This window comes from Budorcas taxicolor, chromosome 6 (assembly GCF_023091745.1).
Source record: "Budorcas taxicolor isolate Tak-1 chromosome 6, Takin1.1, whole genome shotgun sequence".
Classification (NCBI taxonomy): domain Eukaryota; kingdom Metazoa; phylum Chordata; class Mammalia; order Artiodactyla; family Bovidae; genus Budorcas; species Budorcas taxicolor.
The window spans coordinates 83,612,815-83,636,130 of NC_068915.1; the positions used below are offsets into that span (position 1 = coordinate 83,612,815).

General features: G+C 36.8%; 1 protein-coding gene across 1 annotated transcript in view; it reads left to right on the top strand.

Annotated features, from left to right (window-relative positions):
• Positions 1 to 23,316, top strand: part of STAP1 (signal transducing adaptor family member 1) — a 30,377-nt gene that overhangs the window by 6,958 nt on the left and 103 nt on the right. Inside the window, exons 2-8 of the mRNA XM_052642242.1 lie at positions 1,461 to 1,532; positions 7,236 to 7,349; positions 9,371 to 9,427; positions 12,860 to 13,032; positions 14,685 to 14,813; positions 20,482 to 20,551; positions 21,840 to 21,936. Of these exons, the coding sequence (XP_052498202.1) occupies positions 1,461 to 1,532; positions 7,236 to 7,349; positions 9,371 to 9,427; positions 12,860 to 13,032; positions 14,685 to 14,813; positions 20,482 to 20,551; positions 21,840 to 21,936 (712 nt within the window). The remainder of the gene's footprint in view (positions 1 to 1,460; positions 1,533 to 7,235; positions 7,350 to 9,370; positions 9,428 to 12,859; positions 13,033 to 14,684; positions 14,814 to 20,481; positions 20,552 to 21,839; positions 21,937 to 23,316) is intronic.

The window sequence follows — 23,316 nt, forward strand, 5'->3', positions numbered from 1 at the left end:
GGATCTCTATACCAGGAACTCAGGAACAAAGACTAGATATATTTCTTATACTAACACACTCAGTCATTTTACAGTCCCAGCCAAGACCCCAAGCAAGTGAATGAGGGCATCCTAGACCATTAAGTCATAGCCAAGTATACCTGGACCCAAAGTATCATCAGTCAGCCACAGGATGAGGAGAGATAGAAAATGCTTGCTGTTTTAGTCCACTAAGTTTTAGGGTGGCTTGATATACAGGAAAAGCTAATATAGCACCTTATCAGCCATAAAGACAAAGTGAGAAAATAGTTCTGTTAAGACCATGAGAAAGGTGGTTGCTATAATTCAGAATCAATTTAATCTTGAGCTTTCTGAGAGCCAAGGAAAATTAAAGCAAGATGGGTTATAGTGTCCCCTTTATTTGAGAAAATTAAGTATATAAATTCTGAAGAAGTGACCAACGTTTTGCTGATCAGAAAAAGGCAAATGCTATGTCATTATTAACGAGATACAAAATACCATAACACGTAAGAGTGTCTTCACATTTATAAGCAAAAGAAAAAAATTCCTCATTTGATTTTGTTACATTGATCCTCCATATAAGTCAAGATAATCTAACATCTGAAAACCCAGCTTAGTAAACTCTAAAGGAAGGAAAGATCAACATGTTCATAAAACTAACTGGTATTTTTCAAAACATATTTTTGCAAAGAGCTGGGTATAAAGGTAAGTGTTTAGGATTTTTTTAAAAAATTCTTTAACCACTCCCCCCCAACTACCACGCTTGCCATTCTTTTGTAATACAGCCACTCTTCATAGAATGTTAAGTTCTTATCTAAATAGCCTTTCACTTGGTCAAGAGCCTTACTAGACTACTTAAATATTTTAAACTTAAAAAAAATTGTTTTTCTATAGAACTCACAATAAAGTGAATATGTTAATTATGAAATGTTAAGCACATGAATGTGAATTCAAATTTCAGCTTTGATTGTGTTATTTTTATCATTATCAATTGCTTGTATTTCCTTGATCTATATAAATATATTCTATTTATTGAACCTAAACTATGAGCCATGTACTATGCTAAGTGATCTATGTGTTTTAATTCGCTCAATCCTTTCAACTGTCTTGGAAGGTAGACATTAAATGCTTTGTTCTAACCTGGTCCCTTGATTACAGGTGTAAGCTTTCATTGAAACTGCACAGAAAATTGAGTCTTGAATCAATGAGGAAAGTTTTGGAAAATAACATATTTAAATACAAATCAAATTACATTCCTACTACATGCCACATACTAAAATTTGTGAAGGATTTATTGGAGGAATTAAATGTAAAATTAAGCCATAAAAGCAGGTTATTTATCTCAGGATAAAGAAGAACCATATATCACACAGAAATTAAGAAAGTTACAAAGGGAAATATCAACAGGAAAATAGTTGAGTATACATAATGAAATAATGGTTACAATTTCTTTCCTCCAGGAGTATAAGCATTACTGGACAGAGTTGAGAGGAACTACACTTTTCTTTTACACTGACAAAAAAAGTACCACAGTAAGTAGACATGTTCAGCTGATTCAATTTTTTTTCCAATAAATACTTGTCATATAGTATTCTATTATTCATTCTTGTCTGTTATTCATTTTCTGCCTTCTGAAAGTAAAGATGTGCTAATATAACCAATTGAAATAAGAACATTTATATCTGTGATCCATGGTAAAAATTTCCTGGGCAACTCAGAAGGTATTAACTCATGTTTTTAACTTTGCATTCTTTTCTTTCTGAGCCTGATAACAAAAACTTGGTTGAGAAGTGAAAATTTTAGCTAAACATCTGGATTCAAATTGCCTACTACCAAGTGATGGCTTTAATTTCCCCTACTTTTGGTCTTGCTGTAGCATGTATTTATAATCTGAAGGGAACTAGATGATCCCAAAGCCTGGTAACATAGAGTATGCCACAATTTAAATTTTCTAGAAAGACACAAACAAACCTCATAAGACAGGACTTTGAAGAGCTCAATCATGAGGATAACAATAAAGAAATTCTGAGATTATTTATTTATATTAATTCTAAATAATTGATTTATATTTCAATTTATCCACAAAAAATTGAAAATGGCGCATTTCATTTTTTTTCCACAAATAAAATGTAGCATTTAGTAGCAAATGCATGCCTACCTTGGAATGCTATGCTTATGAGATTTTATAATCCAATAACAATATAAATATTTTAGACCATGGATACAGTAGCCCACACTTCTAGAACATGGTTATCACATGACTAGATTGAATGAAAGATACAGAAAAAGTGTCTGTGTGATGTATCTTACCTGCAGGCATTTCAGCACCATTAATAATAGTAAGCAAACAAACAGTAAACAAAACAGAAAACAAACTTAAAATGGTCATCTTTCACCAGATTTCTGGATAGAGATAAGATTTATATAAAAGTGTTTTTAAATACCATAAAATAAATTTTAACAAAATTTCTCTGTCTTGTCTCCAAATTCCCACTGATGTCAGTGAAAATAAAAGACCTTGGCCTAAACCTTGTACAATACACGTATGTGAGAGAGTTAATAGTTACTATTTACTTACTCCATGGCAACAGAGGTACAACTTAGTCATTGGGATATGGTCTTTAGGTAGACTACTGGGGTTTTGTCCCAGCCCTGCTCCTGTTCATAATGCCATTTTGGGATCTTGGGCTATTTACCTAATCCCTCTGTGTCTCAGTGTATCAGATAGGGTACTGGTAGGAAACAAATTAGGTAATTCAAAGACAGTTTAATGAAGATACTATATTCAAAGTAGTGGAGAGGAAGTAGGAAAACCACAAAGGATAGTACAGAACCTGAGGCTCTGTAACAGTGCCCCATTACCACACCCATGAGGAGAGGAAAGAGGAGAGTACTGAGAGAGCGGAAGACTGCCCTGAAAAGAATGTGATCTTTGACAGAGGAAGCAATTGTACAGAGTAATAAACATCCGATTTCACTCTCCTTGTTGCTTTGATCTCCTGCCAGTGTTCATCAGTGTTCACCAGTGTTCCAGCCCAACAGAAGTCAGAGGTGAAGGAAGCCCTTCATCTTGTCCAGAGAGTTCCTGCTCCTGGTGCTCAGTGTTAGATGGTGAAGGAATAAAAGTGACTCTAGAGGAGCAAACGAAAGATCTCCAACATAATCAGTTTCAAATCAAAATTAGGATGGAAACAGTAGCCCATCTCATAAAGTCCCCCCACTTCCACCCAAGTTAAAGGCAATAGTAAATAAAAGGACTAAAGACAGTCTAAAGACTTGAGAGTAGCTGGCATATAGTAAGCATTTAAGCATTTTACATGTATTATCTCATTTAATTTTCACAACCACCCTAAAGAGTGGATACTATTTTAATCCCAACTTTCTAGATGAGAACTGTCAAATTTAAGATTAAAAAACTTATACATGATCAGAAAGCTAATGCAAGGAGTATAACCAGATCTTGTTCTTGAGCCAGCATTCTTAACCATGACCCATGAAGAGACTGTGGAATAATGAAATTCTGTGGAATTGCTTGTTAAAAGAGGATGCAGACTTTTGGGGAATTTTTTCAGTGATAGTTTAGGAGAAAGCACAGAGATAGAACAAATGAGATCTGTAGATACTTAGCCTGTAAGAAGGGAATAAAAGCAATGACAAATCTAGAAAGTGTATTAAAAAGCAGAGACATTATTTTGCCGACAAAGGTCCATATAGTGAACACTATGGTTTTTCCAGTAGTCATGTACAGATGTGAGCTGGACAATAAAAAAGGCTGAGTGCCGAATAACTGATGCCTTCAAACTGTGATGTTGGAGAAGACTCTGGAGAGTCCTTTGGACAGCAAGGAGATAAACTAGTCAATCCTAAAGGAAATCAGTCCTGAATATTCATTGGAAGGACTAATGCTGAAGCTGAAGCTCCAATACTTTGGCCACCTGATACAAAGAGCTGACTCAGTAGAAAACATCCTGATGCTGGGAAAGGTTAAAGGCAGGAGGAGAAGCGGGCAACAGAGGATGAGATAGTTTGATGGCATCATCGACTCAACTGACATGAGTTTGAGCAAACTTTAGGAAATGGTGAAGGACAGGGAAGCCTGGCTTGTCCATGGGGTCACAGAGTCAGACACAACTGAGTGATTGAAGAAGAAGAAGAAGGGAAGAATTTAAAGCTGCCTTTAAATATATGAAAGACTGTCAGGGGTCATGTGAAAGAGTCACTGAATCTGTTTAGTGTTATTCCAGGGAAGAGGGACTAGTTCCCATGAATGGAAGTTGTCTAGGGAAAAACTAGCTTAATACAAGAAAAACCTTGCCACAGGCAGAGCTGCGGAGGATGTAAGTTTCATGTTGTTCAAGATGTTCCAACACAGGCTGGATGGCTGCATGGAGGAATACGCTGGGGGAGATTCAAGCATCAGAGGGCAGCTAGATTAGACAGATGGCCACTAAGGGTCTTTCAATACTACAATTAAAAACAAAAGATAGACTCCTTTCTTTTAATCAGTAGATAAGCTTATGATACTTTATCTAACTGCACCATTTCTTCCTCTGTTGCTTCCTCCTTTAGCTTTAGATAATTTATCAGAAAAAGATTCTGTGTAATTTAAAAATTTTGTCCCCCTTCCCTTATACCTCCGCTTCTATTTTTAATTGTTTTTTTTGTTCATTGAAGATAAATAGATCAACCCAGACTTACCCTCAACCATATCAATACAGGAATAACTGGAAAAAAATTCACTTCCTTATTTTTATGCCTTACCTTAGTCAGAAAACAAGAATAAGTATACTTACAAGAATATAATAAAATAAGTTATATTGGGCACACAGAGAGGAAAGTAAAGGAAATAAAAAGAAGTCAAGAATAAGGGGGATTTAGCAAAAATTATAACTAATATAATAATACCTAATAAGATTAGAGATGGTAGTAATCTTTCAGACATTGCAGAGCACGTCTCGTCAGCTGCATTCAGACCAGGCCACATAGACCAACTGCTCAGAAGGAATGTTTTTATTATACTAGAATAAGATAGAAATGTCTTAATAGGATCCTTATAACCAGCAGCATGTCAATCCTGAATATTCATTTGAAGACTGATGCTGAAGCTGAAGCTCTAACACTTTGGCCACCTGATGCAAAGAGTGACTCACTGGAAAAGATCCTGATACTGGGAAAGATTGAGGGCAGGGAGAGGAGTGACAAAGGATGAGATGGTTCAGTGGCATTACTGATTCAGTGGACATGAGTTTGAGAAAACTCTGGAAGACAGTGAACGACAGGGAAGCCTGGCATGCTGTAGTCCATGGGGTTGCAGAGAGTCTTAACACAACTGAGTGACTGAACTGAACTAGCAGCATTTGGTAAATGCTGAACAATGGCTTAACAGGAAAAATTATATATGAACATATATATTTATTAGAGTATTACCGATACAGAGAATGTGTAATACATAGTTTAAAAGGAAAATACATACTCTTTACTAACTTCCATATAGGCAATTAATTCTCACAGAATACTTTCACTGATTTTTTTGAACCTGTATCTGTAGCCAATTATTATTTAATTATGATTTGACAAATGGAGTTGTTTTCTAATCTGCTGTTTCCCTAATATTCTTATTGTCACTAAATATTATATTTGACATGAATGTTGGCCAATGTTTACATTTACATTAATGAGTAGGAGGCAAGCAAAGCAATAATTATGTATTTAAGAATGTCACCCATTTGCCAATGATGTGAGCAACATCTTTGTTGAGTGAGATAATGATTTTAGAATTATGGAAGAATATTTTGTCATTTTTTGTTCTGTTTACAATGAAAAAGCTTGAGAGACAGCAAACTTTAAAATTTCATCTGCAGTGCTGACATTTTCCCCTTCATTTTCTGAAATTTAGATCAGCAAACTATGGTCTTTGAGCTAAATTTAGCCTATGGCCTGTTTTTGTATAGTCTATGAGCTAAGAATATTTTTCACATTTTTAAAGTGTTGTTTAAAAAAACAAGCATTTGCAACAAAAGTATATGGACCACAAAGCCTAAAACATATCCTATTTAGCCTTCGTAGAAAAAGTTTGTGGGCCCCTTGGACAATTAACAAAATAAAACCTAAATCAAACCTTAATTTGTTGTTTAGTCGCTCAGTTATGTCTGACTCTTTTGAAACACCATGGACTGTATCCCACCAGTTTCCTCTGTCATGGGATTTTCCAGGCAAGAATACTATAGTGGGCTGCCATTTCCTTCTCCAGGGGATCTTCCCAACCCAGGATTGAACCTGAGTCTCCGGCACTGCAGGCAGATTCTTTACTGCTGAGCCATCAGTAAGGTTTGCCAATTTTCATGGTGTAAAAACTCCCACCATGACTAATTTCACCCTATCATTATTATTTCACTGTACATGGGGTTGGAAAGAAAGGTTCAGCAGCACATCGTCACAGTACGTTTATAGCATTTTCACTACATAGAAATAAAGATATAAATAAATACAAGAGTACAGAGAATGCTATATATTGCTGATGCTGCATCGCTTCAGTTGTGTCCGACTCTGTGTGACACCAGAGATGGCAGCCCACAGGTTCCCCCGTCCCTGGGATTCTCCAGGCAAAAACACTGGAGTGGGTTGCCATTTCCTTCTCCAATGCGTGAAAGTGAAAAGTGAAAAGTGAAAGTGAAGCCGCTCAGTCATGTCCAACTGTTCACGACCCCATGGACTGAAGCCTACCAGGCTCCCCCGTCCATGGGATTTCCCAGGCAAGAGTACTGGAGTGGGGTGCCATTGCCTTCTCCTGCTATATATTAGGGTTGGCCAAAAAAGTTCTTTCACATTTTTCTGTAAACATGAAAAACTTGAACAAACATTTTGGCCAACTGGACAGTAATATAACTAGGAAAACAGGAGTTTTGAATTTTAATTACCTTTGTTGCTAATATGACTTATTTAATTTTATGTCTATATAATTTAATTTTTAATAATGGCTATGCTTAACAATTGGCTTGCAAAATTCCTGAACATTTCTTAACTGGCTTTCGCAAGTATGAGTTCACCACCACATAATACATTTTCCAATGCCTCTGGGTCGGGAAGGGGTGCCACGCACAGCTGAAAGCCAGGATACCATGGCAAGTACAAATAAGTTGAAATGAAGATATTATTTATTTTCCTTCCTGCTAGAATTAATATCAATATATATTACTTATGAAGTAATTTAATCAGATTTCCCTTTATCTTTGCAGTATGTTGACAAGTTAGATATAATAGACCTTACATGCCTTACTGATCAGAATTCAACTGAAAAGAACTGTGTAAAATTCACCCTTGTTTTGCCAAAAGAGGACGTACAATTGAAGGTGAGTGAGAAGAAATTAGTCTAAAACAAGTCATAGTTATAAATAGCATTCACTTCTTCAAAATGTTAAAAGGAATTAAAGAGGAATTATGTGAGGAACATCAAGTCCTATATTTTGTTAACATTTCTTGTCTTTTGCCAAGAACCACAGTTATCTAAATAAGGATTTGAAAGGGCACATTCCCTGTTTAGTATACAAGCACACTGAAACCATATACTTCTGTCCTCTGGCAAAGTCAGAAATCCATCTCACCTGGTGTTTTTAGATAGTTGTTCTTGAATTGGCATCTAAGAACTCAGCATTCACTGAGTTCCCAGATGATTCTGAGACATGTCCAACATGATATATGTTTGGAACCACTGAAGTAGACAAACTCATATTTCACAAACTGAGAGACATTCTGCTAGGCAAATGGCCTATGTTAATCAAGAATACCAGTGTAAGAAAAGCCAAAGAAATACTAGACACCTGTTCACATTTATGAAGACTATGAAGTCAGAACAACTAAATGCAAAGTGTGATACTGGATCAGACAACAAAAGCTATAAAGAACCATTAGAAAAATGAATGAGAATTGTTATATATACTCAATTTGTGAAATATGGACTTAATCTTGTAAAACTCTAAACTCTACAAAGGCAGAGATGTTTGTTAAACTTACCACTGTATAACAGTACCTATATAGGAAAAGGTTTTTATTCTTGAATTGACATTGAAAGTGAGCCAGTGAAAAGTAAACCTACAACCGCAACATAGAGAATTAACTTGCAATTGAATAAGATGTAGTTGGATTTAATCTTCAAAGCGCTGGTCCTTTAGCTTCAGTGTACCAGAAATCACTTGTACTCAGGAAATGTGAGGTCGCATTCCCAAGCCTCTGAATCTGCGTTTTAAGCAAGCTCCCTGGATAATTCTGATGTGGCATTTAGAGTATAACCTTGGAGTCAGATGCCCAGATTTGAACTCTGGTTGTTTTGTTAGTGTGTAATTATAGGCAACTTACTTAACCTCTTTATTGCCTTGGTTTCTTCATCCAGAAGTAAGTCTTAACTCAGATGTAACCCTCTTTACTGAGTCCTACCTGGACCACTTTATTAAAATTGCTGCTGTTTTCCTTCTCCCCTCACCACTAATGGCGTTCCCAATCTCTCTTAAACTTGCTCTACTTTTTATTTTCTCATTTATTTCCACTTGAAGTTACAACATTTACTCACAATTATGTTTATTATTTATTCCTTACTAGATCCTAAACTTTCTGAGAATAAGGAGTTTTGTTTTAGTCTTAGGTGTAAACTAGTATATAAAAGTGCCTAGCACTTAAAGACACTCAATGAGTATCTGTTAAATGAATAAATCTGTAAAATGAAAATTTTTTAAAAAGTCATTTTTTTGCACAATTGCCATGACTAAATCAGTTAATATAGCTGAAATGCTTAGAACAGTAGCTGACACTTAATAATAAGCACTTAATAAATGTTGGCTGTATCAATAATATTTAGAGCTAAGAACTGGAAGCTTTTAAGGTAACTTACTACTTGGTTGCCTCAAACTTAAAGCCAATCAGTGTTAAATATCAGTAGGGGGAGTAACTGAACTGACAACTGCAGAAATAAGTGTGCTAACACTGACATTTTTTCAAATTAAATAAATATGTGCAATTTTACTTGTGTAATAAGCAAGCAAATTAAAGCTATGTACTTCTGTCTTCTGACAAAAGAAAATGGCATGGAAATATTTCATAACAAATACAAAATAATGGTTCTAAGCAAAAAGGAAATTGAATTATTGCTTAACTGATTTTAAGCGGTTTAAAAAATACTTGACTTTTTAAAACTTTGTGCTTCAATAGAAGACTATGCATTTTGTCAATCTTGCTGGGTTTTGAGGGCTTACATATTTGGGGTCTTATAAAACAGTCATGTGAAATTCTAACGTTATTCTAAGTTAACAAAAGTATTAATGTTCATAGTTATTCATGTCTTTCCCTCTTTGTCCTTACCTGTTTTTGTCTTCATCTTTAGACAGAGAATACAGAAAGTGGGGAAGAATGGAGAGGCTTCATTCTTACAGTAACAGAGGTAGGAAGGACATTTTTGATTGACTCACTCATTCTACAAATATTTACTGACTGAACACTTACTATGAGCCATGATGACTGAAGGGACTGATGTTATAGTAATTGAAAAGTACAGATATAAACCTTTACACTTACTCATGAAATTTTTATTTTTAGCGGGTGAATGAAAAGGAGAAAATAAGCAAGAAAACAAACAAGAAAATTTAAAATTGTGATAACCTTTATGAAGAAAATCAACAGGGCAATGATTCTAGCTGGTGAATAATAGGTGGTCAGGGATATCTACTTTTCAGTTTTATCCTCTGGACACAGTGGTCCGTTGTGTATTCTGATATTCAGAGCTACATGGCATCTTCTAAAGTATTTTCCATCTCCTTTTTATTCATTTAATACATATTTATAAAATGCAGAGATGGATTTTATTTATGTGCTGTGCTCAGTTGCTCAGCTACATCTGACTTTTTGCAGCTCTGTGGACTGTAGCCTGCCAGGTTCCTTTGTTCATGGAATTTTCCAGGCAAGAATACTAGAGTGGGGTACCATTTCCTATTCCAGGGAGTCTTCCCAATCTAGAAATGGAGCCCATGTCTCTGTTGTCTCCTGCATTGTCAGGCAGATTCTTTACCACTGGGAAGACCCAGATTTTATGAATAACAGGCAATATGACAGGGATTTCTTTGGAAGGAATGATGCTAAAGCTGAAACTCCAGTACTTTGGCTACCTCATGCGAAGAGTTGACTCATTGGAAAAGACTCTGATGCTGGGAGGGATTGGGGGCAGGAGGAGAAGGGGACGACCGAGGATGAGATGGCTGGATGGCATCACGTACTCGATGGACGTGAGTCTGAGTGAACTCCGGGAGTTGGTGATGGACAGGGAGGCCTGGCGCGCTGCGATTCATGGGGTCGCAAAGAGTCAGACACGACTGAGCGACTGAACTGAACTGATGACAGGGACAGATTATCAAAATGAAAAGTGATCTTTCAACATTTTTTTAGTGAGTCTTAAGACAAAGGGAAGCTTATCTGTTCAACTCTGTGGCATCTTATCTGAGACAAACAGTAAGATCTACCTATGAACAGTTATAGTCAACTGTTGCAGCAAGATAAATACCATTATTTTAAATAAATCCACTAAGAAATATGAGGTACTTTGAAAACCAATTCCCTAAAGGACACCATGTTTTCTAACACTCTTAGAGGACGTGAAAACTTCCCATGTGTGTTAGGGTCAGATAAAGACAGACTTTATCCAAAGTTAGTTTCTAAGTAAAGGCTTTACATTCACATGAAATAAGCATTGCACTTTCAGCCAAAAACAAATAAAAGTTGGAGGTTCAACTACCACATAGGAAAGTCACAGAAAGCTAGAAGAGCAGGATTGTTAGAGATGTAATAGGAGTATTGACTTGAGGGGAGGGGAGAAACTCTTTGGGGAACTGCATCCCTTCCCTCTGTTGTGGAAAGTCACTATTGTGTGTGTGGTCTGGCACTTCTTATACTGGAGTACAATATCCCAAAGGTATGTGGTTAGGCATCAAGGAATATAAAACTACTAGGAAAAAACTTGGGTTACATTTTTCCTAGAATACTATATTTGACGTTTTGGCACAAAGTATTTTTTTTTAGTTTTTCCCCTGGGGTAAGGATAAAAAGGCGAAGAGTTGACTCATTGGAAAAGACTCTGATGCTGGGAGGGATTGGGGGCAGGAGGAGAAGGGGACAACAGAGGAAGAGATGGCTGGATGGCATCACTGACTCGATGGACATGAGTCTGAGTGAACTCCCTGATGGACAGGGAGGCTTGATGTGCTGCGATTCATGGGGTCGCCAAGAGTCGGACACAACTGAGTGACTGAACTGGACTGGACTGGAAGGATAAAAAGCATTTTTTTAAATTAAAGTGTGCAGAATTAAAATAAAATTCATGTGAACTTTCAAAAGGTGACAGTTTGCCTCAAATGTTGTGCTCTATGGTAGTGGTTTAGTTGCTAAGTCATGTCTGACTCTTGTGACCCCATGGACTGTAGCCCTCCAGGCTCTTCTCTCCCTGGGATTTTCCAAGCAAGAACACTGGAGTGGGTTGCCATTTCCTCCTCCAGATCCTCCCAACCCAGGGATCAAACCTACGTCTCCTCCTGTATTGCAAGCGGGTTCTTTACCACTGAGCCACCAGTTGTGCACAATGTTCCCAGGTCACTCTGTGTGTACATTCATACCATACTGTCGTTAGGGCAACTTTAGTAAAAGTTTCAGGAACACAGTCTATAGTTGAAAGTGCAGAGACATTGCTTTTGAATTAATTAAACTGGAGTTTGAATCCTGGCTCCTCAACTTTCTAGCTATGTGACCCTGGACTAGTTATTTAATCTTTCTGAACTTTTTTTTTTTTCCTTTAATTTGTAAAGTAGGAATAGCAATGTCTATCTTGTAGCATTGCTGTGAGGATTTACAATAGCATGATGCTTGGGGCATAACAGGCAATTAATAAGGGACAGCCATTTCATCAGTTTTTCCTCATTCTTTTTTCTGGATTGATATATAAGGGAATGCCTTACTGATTATTAGTTAGTTATTCAGAAGAATACTCTTTAAGATTCATTAAATAATGTGTAAACAGAAAATTAAGTTCTAGTGTTTTCTTCCCACACTCCAAAGAACTTTCTTATACACCCCCTGGAAAGTGTGTACCCTACTCTGGAGCTCAAAATGATAATCAGACACAGCTGACTATTTAGGCTAGGTAGTTTCACATAAAGAAAAACATTCTACCATTTAGATGATAACTTCCAAGAGTACATAGCTGGTCATAATGAAGTCTAAATCAGGGGTATGCATATAGCTAAGGTGAATATAGATGACTCAATCCAAACACATTCTAGAAAAGCTATTAAAAACAAGTTATTTAAAAACCTTAGTAGGTAGAGCAGTATCATAATTCTAATGCATGAGTGAAAATTCAAAATATAAACACAAATACATCAAAAATATGGATCTCTGATTGCTGACTCTCAGTCATTTAACAAATATTTCTCTCAACCCCGTTTGCCATATGGCTGGGGTTACCTTTGGGGTTACCTTTCCAGGTTACCTTTCGGACAGCTGGGCAACTTGCATGTGCTCTGGGACTTCCCTGGCAGTGAGATCCAGTGAGCTCAGAATAAAAAAATGAGAGATTTGTTGTAACTTGAATCAGCTTGTAGTGCCAGGTACACTTTATTTTGGACTAGACCAAAAGGAATGTTTCTTGGAAGAAGAAACCAGTTGGTTTAGAGGCGGTTCTAAGACACTAAGATCCTCTATTCATGATCCTCTCCTTCCATCTCTGTTAGGTAAATGAAGCTTCTTAGGACCAGAACAGGCTCATCTTTGCTAAAACCAGTTAGTTACTTGGCTGCCTTTCTTGTTTGCCTACTCCTTTAATTGGTTTCAGCTGTCAGTTCCCCTACATGTGTCACTCCTTCCTGGGCAAGTAATTAGACTGCATGAAGTCCTAGAAAAAGAAAAGAAAAGGAGGATTGAGACAGAGCGGACACCAAGCTCATCTCCAGAAAAAGGGAAGCAACCATTTGAAGATTATGAGGATGTACTGAACCCTATGCCAGCGTAAGTGCACCATGAACTCCAGTTTACTTATTAGGTTGTTAAAAGTTTCTAGTTATCAAGGACAGCTAGTCATTGGACTCATTAAACCAGGAACAATAACTGTCTTATGGATATACAATATATCTCTGAGCTCTTGAGTTCAAGCCACATTTCCTCTTCTATGTTGTATCAACAAAATGCAGACTTGAACTAAGTTTCTTACCACAGAGGAAATCCCCTTCCACCCACACCTTTAGACTAAATAGGTATTTTTTTTCCAAAGAACAAACCTAAATAAAAATTCTATGTAGAAGGAAGGAAGAGATGTTTTTTCACTATGAAACTCTATGATTGACTGAGTTTCTATCAGGAAATTGGACCAAAGATTCAAGCTACCTGAACGTTTTCCTCAATGGGTAAATCAGTGACTAGTCTTGAGCTTGTACTTTGAGGAAGACACCATGTGAAATGGGCCAAGTGTTATTGGAGATGAAAAGGCACAGAACATCGTAACATCAGTAACAGTCTACATTAGTTTTTTAACTTCTTATATTGTTGAAAGTGTGACTAAGACTGTGAACTCTGGAGTTTAGGTTTTCTTGTCAATGAAACTTGTCCCGGTACCATCTTTGACATCAGGTTCTGACATGTATTCCAACTGTACTACAACCACTGAAAACTGCTAGCCATTCTCTTAGCTGAAACCAGGATTAATAGGTTAAAAGTCACATAGACTGCTTCTTTTTCTTTTTTTTTGCTCAATGAAACAAATAATACATGTTTATTACAGATAAATAAAAAGAAGATTAAACTCACTCCTTGTCCCACCTCTCAAACACTTTTTCAATATCTTGGTGTATTGCTTATGAGTTAAATTTTTTTTCTGTTGAAAAACCAGACTTTTCAGTGACTACAATATTTACTATAAGTCCAAAAGAATTCAAGTGCTTTCTACAAAATTTTACACATAAAAATGCTACCAATGCCATTAAAACCCATACTATACCAAAGGAGTGAATTCAGACAAACCCTTAATTATGTTATTTAAGAGATCATACAACAAAACAAACTATATGTTATATATATATATTTTTTCTTTTTGTAACTTTGAATTTTTTATTGGTGTACAGCTGATTAACAACGTTGTGATAGTTTTAGGTCGACAGCAAAGGGACTCAGCCATACATATACATGTATTCATTCTCCCTCAGACTCCCCTCCCATCCAGGCTGTCCTCAGCAGATGTAGCAGTATAGCAGACTTCCTATGCTATACTATATATATGTTTTGTATCCCTGTAAAGAAACCACCAACAATTATTATTTATCTAAGAGCTTATTATAAACTGAAACTGGAGATATATTGTTATCTTAGACTTTCAATTGGTAACGGTAAATATATACTGATCAGTAGATAACTCTTCAGGTCTTCATTGTTTAAAAATAAAGGCTTTGGAGGAATGAAGGAAGCAGTGCCTTAAGTATTATATCCACATACTCCCAGTGGCACAGGCTTGTAATAATAGTAATTATATCACATTAACTGTAATAATAAAACTGGAAATAGTAATAAAAGTTAATAACTGTAGTTCTTAAGAGTAATTTTAGTAGCATCTTTTCAAGTAATGAGACCTTCATCAGTTAAAAACATTTTTTTTAATCTCACCTCTGTAGATGTTTTTACTCAGTGTCCCGGAAAGAAGCAACTGAGATGCTCGAGAAGAACCCTTCCATGGGAAATATGATCCTGAGGCCTGGCAGTGACAGCAGAAATTACTCCATCACCATCCGGCAGGAGATAGAGTATGTTTAATTTTAAAATGTATAGAATTGTTAAAAACATGATTATCACTTTAGAAAGCAGTCATACAAGTTCAGATCTGCATCTGCTGTGTGCTTCACTGGGGATAAACGTGAACACAAGAATAGGGAGGGAATATTATATGAACAATGCTAGTCAAGACTAGTATTTGTAGTAGGGAAGAACAGTGAACAAATTACTTTGGTCCTGGATATAGTTCTATTATTCATTCACTCACTCATTTCAAGAAATATTGAGCAACTATAAGCCAAGTGATACTCTAGATACTGAGGATACAGCAGTGAACAAAATCCCTGGTTTAAGGGATGCCCTAAGTCACAAAGCTGAACCCAGGTCCATGGCGTGGTGGCTCTTGAGACTGTCTCTTACCTGTGTAGCATCTGATCAAGCCAGTGACTGGATGGAGCCACTCTTACCTAGGAGCCAACTCTCAGGTTGGGGGTGTGGGAGAAAGTAGAGGCAGGTCCTGGCCCTTCTCCAGCAGTTCATGAACTTGGCATAGAGCTTAGAATTGTTAGCATCGAATCTGAAGCGGCGACTGAAATATTTCAAATCCTGGCTGTGACCAGTCAAACACTCCATATCTGTCCACCTCTCTCCAAATGCACTCCCCACCCCCAATCAGTCCTTGGAAGGTGCACACTCTGAGTTACTCTCTCTTTCTCCTTGTGTTTGTCCCTCAATTATCACACAGCATTGTTTTATGTTTTTAAGTTTTAAAGAAATGATGTATGATTCTCACCAACCTACAGCTTCATGTTTACCCTGAGGACATACTTTTGGATTAGTCCATATTGTTACTTGGAGATCTTGTCCTCTTGTAGGTCAACATTTAACTCATCTTTAATGCTCTTCAATAATATTTTATAAATTTTTAATACAGTACTGCATATTTGTTGGATTTTATTCTGAGTCATCTTAAGGTTTTCTAAATAAAATATTAAAAATTTGAAAAATATAATTCTTATTTAGCAAAAAACTTTATCTCACAGACTTTTTAAAAAAGAAATATAATCTAACTATTTGAAAGTTAAATTAGATCACGTAAGTGATTAATTTTTTTCTTTCATACTCTTGGTTAGGTTGAGTGTTTGATTCATTTACATATGAACCCTGTGCTGCCATTCTGCAGGAAAGGAACAAAATCCTGAGATCTAATCGCTCTTCAAACACTGTAGCAAGATCTTTTTTAGAGTGGTCTAAATTAGTCCAACTTTCAATTTGCATTTTCCATATGAGTGAGCTATGAGAAAGAACAGAGTTTTCTGTTGTAAATATGGGTTGTAACCGAATGCAATGAGTTTCTATTCTTAGGATATGGATTTAATGTGAGTTTTCATTCATATTATATTTAAGTTACATTTAACCTCATTAGAAAAAGTCTGGCAAAGGAGTTCATATCAAAATTACCTAAGTTTAATTTTAGTAAACATACTTCTAATTTAAATTCATACAGAAATTCACGCTTGTATAGCTGATGGTCATAAGAACTTATAACATTTCATAAAACTGATTTTCTCTCCACTCTCAAGAAAAGTTGCTATCTAGAAAACAAGGAGTAAGGTAGAATAGTCAAAGCAGAGTATTTTAACATAAGAATCAGTACGTGGTATTTAGGCTTTGGGAATAGTTTATACTTGATGAAAGTGCCTATGAAAAATTTTAACTGTTTTTGCACAAGTATTCCTTAAGAGCCAGATATATCTATGATGTAAGATATGTGTTCTCTAATGTCTCAAAATAAGTCTTTTAGGATGCCTGGATTTAATATCTTGTTTAACAGGTCATCTAATTTTAAAGGAAAGCAATAGAAGTTAAGCCTGTTAGTTTCTAGCACTTAATGTAAAGACTTTGGCAGAAATCTAGACTATTAGGAAGCACCTGTGTTACCCACAAAACCAATTTACTCTCTTGCAAGTTGTAGGAGAAATGTTCTTTCAGCCATGCAAGTTTAGACCCCTGTGTCTGATAAAACGCTAGCTGAAAAGGACAAGTTGGTTTACAAAGCCATACTTGAAAGTAAAATTATATCTATCTATAAATAAGCCAACTGTGGGGGGAAAGATAATAAGTTCTCAGGAAGAAACAAAAGTCATTCAATGGTAACTTATGAGGTGACTCCTCTCTTGACATAAGATATCATCCACTTTCACTCAGCCCAGTGATGTGTGAATTCATAAGACATAAAGCTATTCTTACAAGTGTCACAATTTGGTTTTGGTTTCTCAGAACTGTTATGAGTACATGGCAAGTTAGAAGTATAAACTCTTTTGGAAGCCATTAGCAAGAAAGCAATAGAAAATGTTTACCCCAAAGTCATTCCTCTGCAAAATTTGGGGTCAGAAGCTAAGATTTTATAGCCACACTTAAGGCCACACATTCTTTTTTAAAAGACAGTTACTTCTTTTATGAGGTTAAAATCAGGACACCTCAGTAGAGTAAATTTAACAATCTAGTTTTTTTCTTCTTCCTATCCCTTTATTCCTTTGGAAAAACAAAATATGCAAGCAAAGCACAGGTCTGAAATAAGTAAAAACTCAAGTGACTTCAGTTCAGTTCAGTTCAGTTGCTCAGTCGTGTCCAACTCTCTGCGACCCCATGAATTGCAGCACGCCAGGCCTCCCTGTTCATCACCATCTCCTGGAGTTCACTCAGACTCACGTCCATCGAGTCAGTGATGCCATCCAGCCATCTCATCCTCTGTCGTCCTCTTCTCCTCCTGCCCCCAATCCCTCCCAGCATCAGAGTCTTTTCCAATGAGTCAACTCTTCACATGAGGTGGCCAAAGTACTGGAGTTTCAGCTTTAGCATCATTCCTTCCAAAGAAATCCCAGGGTTGATCTCATTCAGAATGGACTGGTTGGATCTCCTTGCAGTCCAAGGGACTCTCAAGAGTCTTCTCCAACACCACACTTCAAAAGCATCAATTCTTCGGCGCTCAGCCTTCTTCACAGTCCAACTCTCACATCCATACATGACCACAGGAAAAACCATAGCCTTGACTAGACGGACCTTAGTTGGAAAAGTAATGTCTCTGCTTTTGAATATGCTATCTTGGTTGGTCATCACTTTTCTTCCAAGGAGTAAGCGTCTTTTAATTTCATGGCTGCAGTCACCATCTGCAGTGATTTGGGAGCCCAAATAAATAAAGTCTGACACTGTTTCCACTGTTTCCCCATCTATTTCCCATGAAGTGATGGGACCGGATGCCATGATCTTCGTTTTCTGAATGTTGAGTTTTAAGCCAACTTTTTCACTCTCCTCTTTCACTTTCATCAAGAGACTTTTTAGTTCCTCTTCACTTTCTGCCATAGCGTGGTGTCATCTGCATATCTGAGGTTATTGATAATTCTCCCAGCAATCTTGATTCCAGCTTGTGTTTCTTCCAGTCCAGCGTTTCTCATGATGTACTCTGCATAGAAGTTAAATAAGCAGGGTAACAATATACAGCCTTGACGTACTCCTTTTCCTATTTGGAACCAGTCTGTTGTTCCATGTCCTGTTCTAACTGTTGCTTCTTGATCTGCATACAGATTTCTCAAGAGGCAGGTTAGGTGGTCTGGTATTCCCATCTCTTTCAGAATTTTCCACAGTTTATTGTGATCCACACAGTCAAAGGCTTTGGCATAGTCAATAAAGCAGAAATAGGTTTTTCTGGAACTCTCCTGCTTTTTCCATGATCCAGCAGATGTTGGCAATTTGATATCTGGTTCCTCTGCCTTTTCTAAAACCAGCCTGAACATCAGAGAGTTCACGGTTCATGTATTGCTGAAGCCATTTTTGGCCTTAGAACTTGGTCTTACTAGTTTAAAGTGCCAAGAGGCTCTTACCTTTTGCTGCTTTTCCTCCCACAACTTTACCAGGGATGATAATGATGATGGTGATGATGCTATGATGGTTATTATTAACAGCAACAATTGCTATCCCAACTTATCGGGTACATTTGTGGGTGTTAAGTGTTTGACAAAAACTTCCTTCAAGCACAATAAAAACCGAGACAGTATTTTCCATGTTTTACAAGCGAAGAAGCTGAGACTGACAGAAACTAAGTTAAAACAATGCATTTTAAAAAGCAGTAAAAAAATTTAAAAAACATCTATAATTTACTGAGTGTTTACTGTGACAGACACTGTACTAAGGATTTTTCAAACATTCATAACAGCACTGTGAAGAAAGGCATTACCATTTCCATTATATAGATGAAGAAATGAGACTCAAAGAGGTCACACAACTGAACCAGAATTTGAATCTAGATAAGTCCATGCCCCTCAAGATTTCTATCAGTCTTCCAAGAAATAATAATCACTTATTTCACAGGAATAAAGGAATTGCAACTGGAATTGGTGAGGGTTTTCAGAAGTATGATTAAAAAGATCTTTCATGTAGGGATAAAGATAAAGCCAGAGTCAGACACCCTAAAAGATGGTATTTGTAGGATCTCCTCTGTCGAGAAGCTTCCTTCACCAGCCTCTGACTGATTCCTCCTGAAGGTTCAGCACTAGGGAATACATTTTTCCCCCCTTAGGAGGGAAGAGGGTTAGGTTTTATCATATGTTTTTAGAGTAAATCTTTAGAATAAGCCATTGGAAACAATTGTTAGCTGTTTTCTAACATGATACTCAATTAAGAGAAGATCTGGGTATTACAGTAGATGAGAGGATAGTTTCTTAAATAGAATTATAGATTAGTTCTAGAGGAATGTGATCTGGAAATGGAGAGAGGAATGATATAAAAGAACATGGGAGGCTCTGTAGACAAACAATCTGAGGGATAACTTTGCTTATGCAGCTTCTGTAAACTGGACAGATGTTGAATTAGTTTGTCTTTCAAGCAAATAGAGGTGTAATAAATGCTATTAACTTTTTAACGATGAGAAGTCTTGGTTCTGACACTACTGACATATGAATCAAGGGAAACATACTGACTTCTGCTTTCAGCGGAAATTAGTTCTAGCAAATAGCACTATTATATGTGTTACTAATGCTTTAAAATTCAGTTTTATAAATATTTATTGTGTGCCTAATGCTACAGTACAAAAATGAATTGAATATCCCTTTTAATATAGAGAATATATATTTGATATGTGTATGCCTACATAGGATTTTATGTTTTCTACTTTGTAAATTACTAGCATTAAAAAGCCTGAAAGATTTTCAGCTCTTGATTCCTTTTTTCATCTCAGTTATTCTTTCTCATTCATCCACTCAATGACCCAGGTTTCCTTTATCCAAGTGTATAAATGGGCTTCCCAGGTGGCGCTAGTGGTAAGAACTTGGCTGCCAATGTAGGAGACATAAAAGGTGTGGGTTCAATCCCTAGGTCGAGAAGATCTCCTGGAAGGGGGCATGGCAACCCACTCCAGTATTCCTGCCTGGAGAACCCCATGGATAGCAGAGCTTCGTGGGCTATAGTCCATAGGGTTGCAAAGAGTCAGACACAACTGAATCGGCTTAACACACAGAACACTAGTGTATAACACCCTAAAAAAGAGACACAGGAAATGGTGAATAAACCCCCCACCCCTTTTTGGCCAAACTAGAATCATGGGAACATAGATTTTTACTGTACAGGTGATATTTTATACTCACTTTAGTTTGATTTGACCCTGTTTTGCACTCAAATGGAGATGAACTTCTTTTGGTTTTTCAGCCTGCCAAGAATCAAGCACTACAAAGTGATGAGTATAGGGAAAAACTACACTATTGAATTGGAAAAGCCTGTAAGTAGCTATTTCCTTGTTGTTGATTTTCTTCTGCTTCCTCCCACACACCTACCTTATAGAATTCAAAGTAAGGTGGAAAAGCAGACTCTCTGCCTAGGAGCACAGTGCTGCGAAAAACAGCCATGTTAAGAGGCCCTAAAGGTGGCACACATCCAGGGTGAGAAGCGAGATGCAAGAGGAGGTGGAAGAGGCAATGTAGAAGACCATCTTCTATCAATTCTTGCCATTTCTTTCTTTCTCTAAAAATCTTTTTCGATACAGTTGTTTCAAGGAGACAAAAACATTTTTTACCATCTATTTTACATTCTCCAATTAGAAGTATATAGTATTCCAATATGCTTATTTCTAATGGGAAAAGAAAAATCTTTGTGTCTGGTCCTTTAATAGCTATCATGCAGAAGTTCAGAAATTCCCCTTTTAAAAGTAACAAGTAGTGAAGAAAGGATTGTTCTCTTCTACTCCAACTGACATATAGTATTATCACCATTCAGTACTATGTTAGGCACAGAACCAAATACTCTACACACAACACCTAATTTAAGTTTGATCACTACCCTGAGTCAGCACCTATTATACAGGTGGAAAAACTGATATCTGCACTGGTTTCAGCCAATGAGAATGAAGTAATGTGGCCTGCAGTCTAGGATGCTGGGGAAACAGTATCTCTGATGTTAGGCTACAATGGTGGGAATTACCCTGTTACAATGAGATATTAAAATACTAAGTTTTCTGGCTTCAAACGGGTCTTTAGTTTCAAGCAGAAGAAACCAATTTTCTTAAGACTAACTTAAGCAAAAAAAAAAAAAAAAAAAAAAGAGAGAGAGAGAGAGAATATAGAAAACTCATAGCATGACCAGAAGGCTAGGAAACCTTTAGGGACTAGGAAGCAGTTACTTGTATTAAGCATCATCTGATTAGGAATCTGCTTTCTTGTTCTTCTACTCAAGTTCAAATTGCAGGAGAGGAGCTTTTGGGGCCTAACTTCAGTCACATTCTCATGCAACAACTGGGAAGGATCAGAGTATCTAGTTACTGGCCACCAAACTGTATACAACAGGAAAGGGGTAACTTCTTAATAGGGAAGAAGATATGGTTGTTAAGGAGAAATAAAATTCATGAATAGGTAAAATCTTGAACATTCAGTAAGCCACTGAAGTGAGGAACTGACATGATTTCCTGGAAGATAGGAAATACATAGTAATCTCCACTAAATTTCATTTGAGCTTTCTCTTACTCTATCATTAACACAGGCAACACTGAGACTTCTCTTCCTCTCTTTATACAGGTAACACTCCCAAATCTTTTCAGTGTCATTGATTATTTTGTGAAGGAGACGCGAGGAAATTTACGACCATTTATATATTCAGCTGATGAAACCCTTGGTATGTTCTTCACTTCACTGTTGTATTAAAAAAAGGAAAACAAAATAACAAAAAACCTATATATGATTTATAATAGCCACCAGGTAGGGTTATAGTCTACTATAGTATAGTATTAATAATATAGTATTAATCCTGTTAACACTATAGGATTAAAGTCTATGGTCTATTATATCCTGGTGGATAGAGTATAGGCCTACTCTGGAGAAAAAAACCCTGAGGCATGTATTGTAACTACTAGCTTCACCCCATCATTCTACTCAGCTTTATCAAATAAGTTCGATAAGAAGAAAACCATACAGTCATGGAAACTGAATGGAATTTAAAGGTATGGTCTGTCAACAGTGTCAGATGCTTGAGACAGATGAAAATGAATGATTATTAAGGGGGAACTTGGGATTGGTCATTAGACATAGATGACTTGAGAGAGAAGTCTTGTTCTACTGTAAAGGCAGAAGGCAGAGTGCAAGATAACAAGGATTGAGTGGGTGGCAAGGAACCAGAGATAAAGATTGTAGTTAGGATCGGCTACAGAATTTGTGGGGCCACTTGTTGATAAGTTATTAAGAATTTCAAAGCAGTGGCAGCAGACTGTTAAACCAAGCATGGGACCCAGCGCCAGTGCACAGTTCACACAAGGCTGGCCCTGTTTGTAGTCCAGTTTTTGGCAAAGCAGGGCAGGCTGGATATGACAGTTTCTTTCCATCCTTTTAAACAATTCCTGGTACACATAATCACTTGACAAGCTGTAAGCAGCAGAGAAAAACATAGCTCGTTTGGATTCAGTTATCAAAACAAACTCCTGTTTCTACAGATTATGAGGCAAAACAACTTGGTTTGGTTACCTGCATCAGGGCACATCTGGAAAGTACTAATTAAAAAGACAGCCAAGTTTAAAAGTCCAAGTTTTAAAACATGGGTATGATTCTTGTGATGACAAATAGTTTTAACAAACTCAGAGTCTGAAGGAACTTTAGAAAATTACCCAGTAGTGTCTCATTCTATATAGCAATCAATACAAAAAACATTTCTAAGATGTGACCATTCAACTTGTTTGCAAATTCCTAATGATAGCTGTCTCACTGATTTTTGAGGCAGCATAGTTCACTTTTGGTTAGCTCTCATTTTAGAGCATTTTTTCTGACTATTAAGTCTGAAATATTCTCCCTTTGATTTATACATATTAATCTGACTTTTTACTTTAAAACAACACATGGTTTTAAAAAACCCATCCCAGTATCCCTCTATCCTCTATAAATTATTGGTCCCGTTAGCTCTCTCCCCTAATCTTTGACCTTCTCTATCTTGCAATATAACCACAAATGAAGAACATGTTATTATAGATATGATGGCATAATACACTACCTGGACTCTATATAAGAA